The 12,952-nt window shown below is 36.7% G+C and overlaps 1 protein-coding gene across 2 annotated transcripts in view; it reads left to right on the top strand.

Annotated features, from left to right (window-relative positions):
* The window catches only part of spock2 (SPARC (osteonectin), cwcv and kazal like domains proteoglycan 2), a 40,617-nt gene that overhangs the window by 5,182 nt on the left and 22,483 nt on the right, over nucleotides 1-12,952 (top strand). For both annotated transcript variants that reach the window (XM_077236799.1, XM_077236800.1), the window contains exon 2: nucleotides 10,419-10,464. In XM_077236799.1, coding sequence (XP_077092914.1) covers nucleotides 10,419-10,464 — 46 coding nt within the window. The remainder of the gene's footprint in view (nucleotides 1-10,418; nucleotides 10,465-12,952) is intronic.

Raw genomic sequence — 12,952 nt, 5'->3', positions numbered from 1 at the left:
ATTATAAAAGGCTTTTGTTCTGGGCATCCAGTTACAAATACAACAATGACAGTGTTATTTTTGCCCCTTAAGACTGCTCATCATTGATGAAGGTGGCATTTATTTGAAATGTAATGTACTTAAAATAAGACATCCTGTTTTTTTATTAAATGTCGAATTTAAATTACTTGTTTTAAACCCATCGGAAATGAGGAAGGATTAAGCCTAAAGAGCTCAATAAATGTATGGAGGTAATATGAACTGTCAAGCCTATATTCCCCTATAACCCCCAGCATTTGAGTCCTTAATTTCTTCCGTTCTCAAGCAGAGGAAGCCTTATTGACTGCTTCTAGTGTCAGGTTTGCTCATTTAAAGGCAGCACTTGCCTGTGCTGTTTTGTTCTCCCTCACTTTCAGAGCTGTCAGTTGGTTCCTTAAGAATCGGTTGGAGTGTTATTGACGCTGAAGAGGCCAGAAGATTGAACATTACTGACTGAAGCAGTTTTTCTGGGCACACTGGAGATAATTTGACACTCTAATTTGCAATGAGAAAATCAAAATTTTCATCTAATGTGTGTTATATAATTTCTGAACTGCCTATCTGATATTGGTCTGACTACCATAGTTGACTACCTGACTACCAACTGCCCAAAACTATAAAAAAATGTAATGTAATATATACAACTGCTAGTTCCAGTCCTCGATTTTGATTTTCCAAGTGCCGTTACAAAAGTACTAATACAGACCAACATCTTATGAGGGAATCTAATCACAAAATAAGGTGAATAGATTCACTCATAAGATGAAAATCAAAATCGAGGACTGGATAGCTGTTGTATATATTAAGTTACATTCACTTCAATAGAAAACCAAGGATGATAACTATAACTATATAACTATTCACCCTATTTTGCAAAGCGAAGTTAGTTGTTTTCTGTGAATGTGCAAGACTTTTGATTCATTAGCCGCTTTAAGTTAATAACTAGAAGAACAAAAAACTGAACTAAATGGTAAAACAATTTATGCTACAAACCAGTGTGTTTATAATTATGTTAATATATTAAAATATTATGGAACGAAATACCAGTTTGCAATATCAAGCCGTATAAAGAGCTGTTTTGTACAGCTAAAATAACTGGAAGCGGATGACACCGGAAGTCTTGCACACACAAGTTATTATATATATCTGATGTTAAAAATAAGGTGAATAGGGTCATGCGCTCCACTGATTTGTTCAAAATTACAGATCATTCATTTAGGAATGAAACAAGTGACTGTCCTTAATGAATCATTCACTCCCACTGATTCATTCAAACACTGAAGAAATGAATGTATGTTGGCTCATAACTACAACAGGTAATTTGGCTGTGGCTTAAATTGGAATTGTGTCTAAATTAAGGAGGATCACTATAACTATATATATTTTTTTTTAAATCGTTCTAATCAGAATCCCCCCAACGTTATGGAGCTTAAGCTTTTAATGCGTCAGGCAACATAACTGAAGAGTGCGCATATAATAAACAGAATGTTATCGTGAGTCAATGTGAACGCTAATATAGTTATCATTGTAGTTATCTTAATAGCTGCCGTTGCCTTTACTCCAGTTGTGTAGAGTACTTGAAAACCATACTTAAGTAAAAGTAGATACCTTACAGCAAAAATGACTCAATTACAAGTTACCGATTCCAATACCACATGATTAAAAGTCTGCACTGGCTACAAATTTCTAAAATATATACACCAGACGCGAGCGGCGCGATGTGACAAAAGACTATAAAACCTATTATAATCAATGGTGTTGTATAATGGATGCAGCGCAGTGCAATGCAACACAACAAATCCGCGACAATAAACTGATGCCTCGTTCTATTTAAGACGTACTCCAGTGCAAGCACTCACGATACTTCTCATAGGAAGGACAAATGGATTTCCAACGCTCGCTTTGTCGGGTCCAGTGTAGACAGGTTCTAGCGTCAACGGTCGCGTACGGTGTAGACATAGGGCCCTATTTCAACGGCGCAAGTGCACTTAGGGCGTATCCGAATCCACTTTTGTTTGTTTATTGACGGAACAAATGGTCGGCACGCCCGGCGCATGGTCTAAGAGACAGATATCAGCACCACTTGCGAGTTCCGCAGATATAAAGGAATGAGGACATTTCATTCTACTGAACTACCCGCAAGTTCTGAATTACCACTCAAACTGGTCAGTTTATGTAACAAAATAAAAATGTGAGGTAACGCAGCGATGTTTCACTTGGTCTATAGACTATCATACTAAACTGCATTTGAATGTGTTGAAAGTTATTGTGCCCTATCTTGCACCCAGCGCAATTGACTCTGTACACCGACACATGTATCATTCCTAATTTGCACCCGACGCTCAGCGGACTCTCCTGGCGTGCACCTGGCAAATCCGCCATCATAATAGCAATCCGCCATGGAACAAGCGCTCCTGCTTTTAAAGGGAATATGAGATGACGCTCTGATTGGTTTATTTCGTGTTACGCCCAAACCCAAACCACACCTATGAGTAATGTAGCTACTTCAGACCAACTCATTTTAGATTTGCGTCGGGCGCAAGAGTAATTTATCGAGATCCGCAAACACAGTTACTTATGTTTTGCATTTGATACTTGTGTTTCAGATCGTTAAAATTGGGCCCATAATGTTATTCTATGTGTTAGTTTGTTGGCTGTATGAGACTAGCAGTAAGCTAGATCAACATTAGAAAAACATACTGATCATATTCTAACATTTTGTCATGTTGAGCTATATAAAATGTATTCGTTTTATGTACATTTGCTCACCTGTCTAATAAACATGCAAGAGCAGCGTCTCTGTAAAGTCGTAAAGCTCTGTCAAGTCGAAGTTTGTCACGGACGTGGAGCTCTCGGCATCTCGAAAACGCCACGCTGATATTGATCCTCGTTTTATTTCTCCTTTTGTCCCAAAGTCTGCTTGCCATGGTCCATAATGTTTGAACGAAACAACAACAGTGTGCCGCTAGACGTTACGCAGTTGTCCACGTCTGTCGCCATGGTTCTTATGGCAGTACAAGCAGAAACAAGGGATAATGAAAAGTATTATGTCATTGACAAGCGACAAGTGACAAGGGATGGGCACTATTTAAAATTCTGAATTTCTCTTAATTTTTCAAATTCTTGGAAACATTTAGGATAATGTAGGTACACAATTGAAAAACATATATAACACTGTGCAAGTGGTTTTTGGATATTTTGATTCAAAATTATTACATATTGTACCTTTAATGAGTAATGGGTGTGTTTTGGGCATAATGTGCAATAAACCAATCAGAGTCTCATTTCCCATTCCCTTTAAAAGCCAGTTGCGCTTACACCATGGCAGGTTGCTATATACATGGTGGAATTTGCAAGCGGGAAGACAACGCGCGCGCAAGCAGACCATCTACGGGACAAGCCAAATTCCACCATATCTTTATGTACACAATATTAATCTTTTACATTGTAATCCTTTTATTTTTAATATTTGGTTAGATTTTGGTCTGCTGTGCATTCCTGTTTGTGTAATAAGCAGAGTGTAAGCGCGTTGTGGATCCGCCTATAGGCGCATATTACTAATGCGCCCTTTAAATAAAAAAAAAATTAATACTGTGCCATTGACTCAGGTATTTGTTTTGCACAAAAAGGTGCAAATGCATTTGCTATTTAAACAACACGGCTTTTTAAAAAAAGCTCACTGGGTCAGGCTGAAACTAGCAAAGAACACTTGCGTCGAGTCTGGCGCCGCATTGCGCCAGGTGTTTAACAGGGCCCATAGTGTTTGAGTATCTGATTTCACTTAATTTTACCTGAATGTAGGCTGAAATATGCATTAGTCCTTTATTTATTTTCTAAAATAGAAAAAAAAGCCAAACACCTTAATATTGCAATAAATCAAGGTTGACACAACATCCTCTCAAACGTCAACATTCAAGTCTCAATATACTTATTTAATATACTTATTTAAAAATGTAGTCAAGTAGAGAGGAAATGTTGCTAATATCTTTGATACTCAGTCAAAGTACAAAGTAACCAAAAAGATACAATGTTCTCAAATACTTAACACCACACTTTAGTCAATATTATATCTTCTTGTTTATGGAACTGTTGTATAATACTTGAGCACTTCATTTTGTTCCAACCTGGGGCACAAGTTGGCAAACTATGATTTATCATGATAAGTTATTTGTAAATTGCTGAAATTGTTAAAATTATAATATGATCTCATTGTCCATCTGTCTGTTATCCATTATAGAGTATTACAGTGCTGTGGATCTGCTGGGCATTTGTGCTAGATGGATCACTTCATCTGTTTACAATGAGTCAGGCGTCACAAAGTCAAATTATTAAATGTCTCGTTCATCAAAGTGCACATGGTAACCTCTTATGTGTCTCAATAAAGATAACTGTAATAAAAGTCACTATGAAGCATTCACCCTCAGTTATATGTTTTCACTTAAATGCATGAGTCAGTGACACATACTCTTAGGGCATTCTCACTGAGAAATCAGCACTCTCTTTGGAGTTCTTTCCTGGAGGATCTGCCTGCCGCTCCTGGCTCTACAAAAACACATACAGAATGGCAGGCCAGAGTTTTTTCTACATGTGGAAAGCAAGGATGTTCACAGTCAAGGGAGAGGGGGGGGGGGGGGGGGGGGGGTGGGTGTTAGCGAAGCTTTTGATGTTCCCGTGTGCGGTTAATCTGAAAAGCCCAGTCGGACAAGGCCCTATGCATAAATCAAGTGGGAGGCTTGTACTTGCCTGTCAGCTATAGCCATGGTGTGACAGTGAAAACATAGTTTGGAAGCTTCCGACATAATACAGTATCTGTTTTTCCCTTGATTTTTTTAGCTTGTGGAACACGACCGATTAGATTCAGAGTCAAAGGAATAGATGTGTGGGCCCTCAGCTTCATGCAATGCCTGGGGTGTTTATGAATTGTAAGGAGCCTGCGTGTTTGCCAGCAACACTGGGATGTGATGAATATGTGGGTTTGAGGCCATTGTGAGGTCATTACCACCAGGGTCCATCCAGCTTTAATCAATTATGGAAGTCTCCTTCTCTGTGCGCCTCCAACAAGGAGTAATTTTGAGCATGCCAAACTTGTCAAAGCAAATCTCTAGTATGTGTGGAAACAGAAAAGGCAATATATAGACAGCCAAACTAGAATCCCCTTAAGGGTACAAGGCATGACATGAAATTAAAGAGACAACAAGGTGAGATGTCACATGCTGAAAGCAGGTTGCCAGGCAAAATAGGGACAAGGGCTGGCTCCTAAAATGAAATATAGTAGTATGATTTTTTCAATCACATGATGAAGATTGTTGTTCAGTATTGCTTCAGCTCATTGAGTGTATAACGTATTACTTGTTACATCATGTAATATTTATACTGTTTGCCGTGAGACTCAAAAGGCATTTTCTCAGGATAGTCCTATTCTATGACTAACAACAGAACCATAAAATACACCAAAAATGCAACATAAATTCACATAAGTAATACATTTTATCTGTGCGCTGTAATGCAGATCTTTAGAATCCATACGATTGTGAGGAACAGACCCAAATTTGAGCCTTTATTCTGCGATCTTTATCTCTATTCTCAGCAGCGACATTAAACGTCAAATCTCACACTCCTTATAAATAAATAAAAATGACGCCTCAATAAGCTTTACGACACGTTTTATGGCAGTGATATCAAATGCTTATTGGCTTCCCACTGCTTCGTCACAGATTGCAACATGCCGTGTTTTGGGAGATGTGTGTTTGAATGTGAAATGTGCGCTTTCTCATAGTGGATCAGGATTTTCAGCGAATAATAACGCTAACATAGCTTAATGTATTGAGACAGCATGATTAAAACATAAAATTCAGTAAACCTATTGATGATGCATATTATATAGACAATCAGATGAGCCCATAACATGAACGTAACCCACTAAATTGCATGTTATAATTGCAAGGGGTTTCTTTATAATAGTTTCTGTGCTAAAATGCTTAACTTGAAACTGTTGCATTCAGATTCTGGGTTAATTTGCTTGCCTGTACGTAGCATGCTTCATACTGAATTTGGTCCTTCATTATCATTGTTTTAATAAATTACGCATTTTCTTTATAATGGTTTGCTGTGGGATAACACAACATGCATAATATCAAATGCATCATCAATAAGGTGCATCCTGAATTTGGTCTTTTAACATCATCACTATATTTGTACTTAGTAAAAAGCTGATTAAAATAACAGTCGGACAGTGGATGAAGGCATTGTTTTGCCTTCCATGTGGGGGTTCATATAAGGTTGACATTGGAGGATGGATCCCTATTGAGGATCCCTAGACCACTCTACAGATAAAGCGTTGTGGAATTTTTCGGTTCGCGTACCTACCCAAAGTGATAAGATAAAATAAAATTCTGCATCAAAATTTATAGACAAGACAAGTAGTTTGTTTAGGCATGGTTTGTAAGGAATTACAAACCTGCGCACATATATTTAAACGCACATAACTATAGAATCAATTCTTAATGCGCATGTGAACGCCATCAGCGTCTATCGCAGGTTCGCGTTTAAAGTCTGTTTAGAGAGAACGGTGTCGTTTTAGCGGCCCCTAATTTAATAACAAATGATCATTTAGACGGAAGTGAATCAATCAAAACTAACTTTAGCTGGAAAAAACATTTTTCAAGAACCACTATAAAACCAAACCAATCTCTGTTACCTTAAATTATATCTTTATCTCTGTAAAGCTGCTTTGAAACAATCTACATTGTTAAAAGCGCTATATAAATTAGGATGACTTGACTTGACTTGACTTGACATCACGTGAGAAATATTAATTGAAAGCTAAATACGTTAGATTTGTGTTCCCTGATGCCTTTGTGCCGTGTTTCTGTTGCAGATGTTTTCATAGCAGCAGTCACAGAGGAGCACAATAGTGCATATGGCATGTAACTGTCAAGTATGAGTGAAAAAGACAGATCCAGTTCACCCCCGCCACCTGCTGCTTGAACACACACGCACACGCACATGTGTATCACTTTTTATCTTCTTCTTATGTGCCAATCAAATGCTTGTATGTCATACAAACATGCACAGGTGTTATCAGGGACTCCAAATCGAAGATGAATTTACAGAGTGCATGTTCAGACACGCCCGATAACATTTCAGACATATGAGGAATAAAAGAGCTGTCAGTCAACACAGGAGGGGTTGATGCATTCAGTGGTGTTTTTGATGAGACCAAAATCCTTTGAGGGATAGTCCTGGCAGCCTTCCCTCAAGACAGGCTAAAGATGAGCTGACTCCGGATACAGGAGAGGCTCATCTGGGGAGGACTGCTTCCTAGATTGTCTCAAGTGCTGTTGACTCTAAAATGTCTTTATGTTTTCAAAGACAACAAATTGTTGGGTTTACGCATCCACATGTGGTCAAATTTTGGATGACATTTGAGCTGTTAATATAATGATTCATAATATTAATGTGTCCTTCGTTAAGGAAAGTATGTTATTTCCCCCTCTGTATACTCTTCCCTTCTTCCACTCAGTAATGAGACAGATAGCCTCTTCCCAAACGCAAACCATCGGTTGAGCAAGAGTCGGGTTCTAAACGTTTAAAGACAGACTTACTGTAAGCTAAGAAGTTATTAATCAGTGGCATATGGTTCTGTTGAAGCTATCAGTCCTCAATATTTCAACTTATTTTTTAAATAATCGCATTCAAGAGTGGAATTCCTGATGAACTACAATATGATTCTGCAGATAAATAGCCATTAATCAGAGTATCGCGACAAAAGAATGCTTTAGCGTCCACCCACCCCCATAAATCACTGCGAATGACAGTTTCCCGTTGGTCTCAAAGTACTTAAATATGTGCATGCATATTGTTAGGGGATATACAGTTAAAGACCCAAGGACCAGATATGATTAATTAAGACCAGGAGTTAGAAGTGTAGTCTATTTAAGACAAGAGTCAGAATTATAACACACATCCACATTGACTGATAGGCAGTTGCGCATCTCCATAGTCTGTACGGCTGCCACCATGAGGACCCTGAGTTAGGGACCCTGTGTCCCTCCAAGGTCACATGACTATGTGTCTAGGTGCCAGCAAGTTGAAGAAAACAAGTCAGTCAGTCTCCAATAATGCCACTTGTTCCTTAACCTGTAACCAAGAATATTAACACACACACACACACACACACACACACACACACACACACACACACACACACACACACACACACACACACACACACACACACACACACACACACACACAAACAGCTTCTTTAAGGTTGAATTTGGTCGGGCTCTAACTATAAACGGGGGACTCTTCACAAAACATCCAGATAACATGTTCTTTCTCTCAGTGAGAGGACACTCCAATATAGAACAGTAAAGTAAATGTTTTAACTAAGAAATGGTGCACTTGTGCACCTGGTTCCAATGACCCTTTTGACCTTTAGTTGTCATGGTGAGCTAGAAGAACAGATAAATGTTTAAGCAAAACGAGTCCATGTTTTATCTCTGGAAGCCGGGCTAAATGAGCAAGCAATGTACCTGCATTCCTGGGATGGACCAGACCCTCAGTCACCATTTAATACAGCCATTAGAGAATACATGAAAAGATCATTTCAGTTATCACACTGGTAACTTCTATAACTAAGGAAAATATCATAAGCTTAGAGAAGTCATTCAACTCATGTGATATTTTGAAGGAAAAATATTGATTAATACCTTGATTTAATCACTCATTAGATAGACATTGAAGCAGTTTTGGATTCCAGAATCCAGTCGCTTCAATATTTTGCAATAAATTTTAGATATATTGTTTCTATATAAATACAAAACATCTTTAATAATTTTTAAAGTTTTTTTAAAATTTTTTAAATCAGATTACTTCATGGCATTGTAGTTCTTTCCCTCATTTTCCAACCTTTGTCCGATTTTCAAATATTTTGGTTCAAATAAAGTTTGTTAAGTTCATAGCTGGTTGATTTGGTTTTTGGTTTATAACTATATAGGGAAAATACTTTTGAAACCACGGCTGCTAAAAAAGTGGCACACTGTTTCACTCTATTAAGCTAGAAGTATTCTCAAGTTTTTTAAGCTTTTAAGAAATCTCGATGATGGTGATGTGTTGTGATGATGGTCATATAAAATTAGATAACGATGATATGTTGTGGCAATATTGATGTTCGCCGTGGCAATTTTTCTCTGCTCTGATTCATCCTTGCATCTTTTCAGCGAGGGGGAACACATTGATGTGACAGAATTTTCCACATACTTCACGCTCACTGAGTGTACAACTCTCTTCTCTCAAAAGTGCATATCAAAAGAATTGATGGGTTGTGCTTGAATGGGTGGTTCCTTCAATTTGCATAAACTAAAGATAAAAAATATATTCAAGAGGTTTTACCACTCTGTTCATTAGATGTTTACTGATTATGGACATCTAATGTCTCAGTACACCACACAGTATTTCCTTTGCCTAGGCAGCATAAACAGACTTAAATTATTGAATAGATTTACCCATAATGTATTTCATCAAAAACCCTATTAAATAATTGTGTAACCTCTGTTTAATGAAAATGCCATTTTTTAATAGTATACACTTCAGGAGTGATAAAGTGTATGTATTGCCACTTGACATATGAACATTTGCTACAGTACAGAAAAGTTATTTATTGCAATGTTTTAGCTGACAAAGCTAATTTCGATCCATATGCCATTTCACCTCCTGTTTACACCTACAACTGCAAAGATAAATGACTGCTGATGACACTAATAATCTTGTGAACTTAACAAAAAAGGTTTTTATTATTATTAGTCAGGGTGTTGAAAGTGTTACGAGCACCATGTGTATAATTATCTTAAAGCAACAGCCTCTTTTAAAAGGACACATGTGGGTATATCATATCATGGAATATCACAGCAAATAAATGTTTTTTTTAGCAGTTGGAGCCTTTCTTTTTTTCTTGATAGTTGCTCCTTAGAGATGCATCGCTCTCCTCTAACTGTCTCCTTCTCTTTTGTCTTTGATTCATCCTTCTCACATTTCACCAGGAAGTGGAGGTCAGTAGTGCTGTATCATGACTTTGCTTGTGTTTGATGCCTCTTTTACATTGCTTAATCTAATATTCTCCATCAAAGCTGTAACCTACTTTTTTTGCAGTCTAAGTTGCTTATGCATTTTTGCTTGACAATTCATTCAAGCTTTCACCTTTTTTTTCTCGTGTTTTTCTTCAAGGTCCATCCCTCCTTTTTCCACTAGTGCTTTTCCACAATTAAAACATCTTAGTAGTGTACATTTAAGTTTGGTTAATGATAGATACACAGTGATAGAAGTATTATTTTTGACTAAAGGCTTAAAGTTCATTCTATGCAGAACATTTGACTGTTTGACTTCTTTGTTTCTGTCAGGATGATTACATCAGATCATGGGATGAAAATCAAAGCTCAAATGAAAGTAAGTCATATTTAATATTATATTACTAATAGCATCACATTATTACATTTTATGGAGTGGTCTTACAATTTAAGTGCCTAAATCACATGACGTGCCAAACAAGGCCTAGTTTATTTTTAAATGGAGCTTCATTTTACATTAGGTTAAATGTTCAGACTAGATTTACATTCATAGCATTTATTGAGGAATTGATGCTAGTTTTATGTTTTGTTTCGGTGTAAATAAAGTATGCATTTTCATAATGCTCTGCATGCATCTTGTTCACAATTCAGTATGCACATATATGTAAGAAAGAGTATTCAGTATGTAAATATTACGTTGATGTCATCGCTGTTAGATTTTGACTAGATTAGAACACTTAGCAAATTTCAAACTTTAGATTTTCAAAGTTTATTTAAAATTTGTTTTGTTTGAAAAAAATCAGAATTGTTTTGATTGATTTCAGACTGCATTTTTAGCTCTTTGGTCTGAATTAATTCAGTCAGAAATGTATTGTTTAGTGTTTTAAAACAAATCCCTAACAGTGTCGTGCAACCATTGTAATTATTATTCAATGGTGCGGTTAGTCTTGACTGTAGTCTGCGTATGTTTGTCACAGCAGACAGTCCTACTTTTCTTCCCGGCTGCCAAACACTAATTGCTTACACAAGAGATGAGGTCATCTCCTCGTTGTGCTGGTGTAGAGAGACTGCCCAGACACATTTGAACATTATGTCTTGATTTTTCAGTTGAAGCGAAGTCCTCAGAATGGAGGAGTCCATTAGCAAATATCTCAGGATGTAATTAATGGATAATTGCTAGCTCAACAGAAGACCCAGTAAGAGCCCTGGAGGCTTGGTTTAGCACTGACTGACACTGGCTTTGTTCATTCAAAGCACAAATCCACTTAAGCTTCATATGTCCAAGAACAGAGGTCCATGAACCCGATGGTCCATTTTTTGAGTTGGCACTAAAGCTACTTGTGCAGCCTTCACTACACCCACTTCAAATCTTTTGTTTGAAACTCATTAATTGAGCTCATTCTCTGTGACAGTTTGGGAATTATTGTCAGATCCATTTGTCAAAGGTTAGAGAGCAATATAAAATGCTAAATAATATTTAAGAGTTTGTATTTGTGCTATTATTGATTTGAACACTTTCAAACCAAACCCAACTAAATGTATTAATCACATATATAAGGGGGCCGTACGCTGTAATAATAAAAAAGAAATCAGTAGAAAAACTGAACTAATTATTTACAGAGATTTTCTTTAAACTCTAAACCAACAAAATGCAGTGCTTAATTTAAAATATGGATAAAACCTGTGAAAAGTCAATATGAAAAAGTTTCAGATGAAAAATCCTTTTACAGACTTTTCTTAGATAAGTATACACAAGTATATGCACTCATAATCATCATTTTTTTTAAAACTGATTATATAGAAGCTATTGATCTTGCAGCATTGAACGATTTTTTCTCCATTATGAGATAATTAATGAGGCAGTGGTAAAAGATATTTGTCCCAGCCCTTAATGCCCTAAGAAATATGATGTTTCCACTTAAAAAGCAGCCACTGCATGCATCAGTCCAATTCAGAACCCCTTTCTTTCAAAGAGAAAAACAAGGAACAGCTCACTCAATTTATAGTGTCACAAACACTTGTAATTTGTATATAACTGCAGTCTGAAGGGATTTTAAAAGTAAAAAGTTTTAAGTGTTAAAATACACCCTTTTTGCGGAATGATAGGAATCATATTAGATAAATCTGCAGTGTAGAAGAAATGTTGAATAGTAACAATTATTTACTTTACGTTTGCGCTTAATTGGCCTTGTAAAATTTTATTTATAGTCTGGTATTTCACGTGCATCTGCTCTCTATGTTTCGATTTCCAGGCAGCAGACAGCTAACAGATACAAAAGCAGCCGGAATTCCCAAAGAGCCTTATTTACACTGGCTTATTTGAAGGTGGCAGTGGTCCTTACCATTTTAATGAGGAAAGGATTTGCATTTTACAAGTTATCAACACAGCAGTTGTCACACAACTTCAGGATAAATCTATGTATCTATTGTGATTGTTTTTGAGACAAAAACCCTGACTACCATTTTTTAAGTAAAAAATTTTTTAATAATTGTGGGATAAAAAATAAAGCCATTGTGAGATATAAAGACTATACATTGTGAGTAAACAAGCACAGTTGGGAGATATATAATCAAAACTATCTTTTTTACATTCTTTTTTTTACTCTAATGTTGATACAGGCTTCCATATTTTACATACTCATGCACTAAACATAGACTACTGTTCAAAAGACTGGGGTAAGATTTTAAAAATGTCTCTTATGCTCACCAAAACTACACTAAAACGGTAATATTGTGTTGACAAAGCTGAATTTTCCGCATAATTACTCCAATCTTCAGTGTCACATGATCCTTCAGAAATCATTCTAATATGCTGATTTGCTGCTCAAGAAACATTTATTATTATTATCAATGTTGAAAACAGTTTT

This window comes from Siphateles boraxobius, unplaced genomic scaffold (genome assembly GCF_051911475.1).
Source record: "Siphateles boraxobius isolate OS27281-9 unplaced genomic scaffold, OSU_SipBor_1 20, whole genome shotgun sequence".
Classification (NCBI taxonomy): domain Eukaryota; kingdom Metazoa; phylum Chordata; class Actinopteri; order Cypriniformes; family Leuciscidae; genus Siphateles; species Siphateles boraxobius.
The sequence above is the reverse complement of the archived record's forward strand: the minus strand, read 5'-3'. Positions and strand labels throughout refer to the sequence as shown.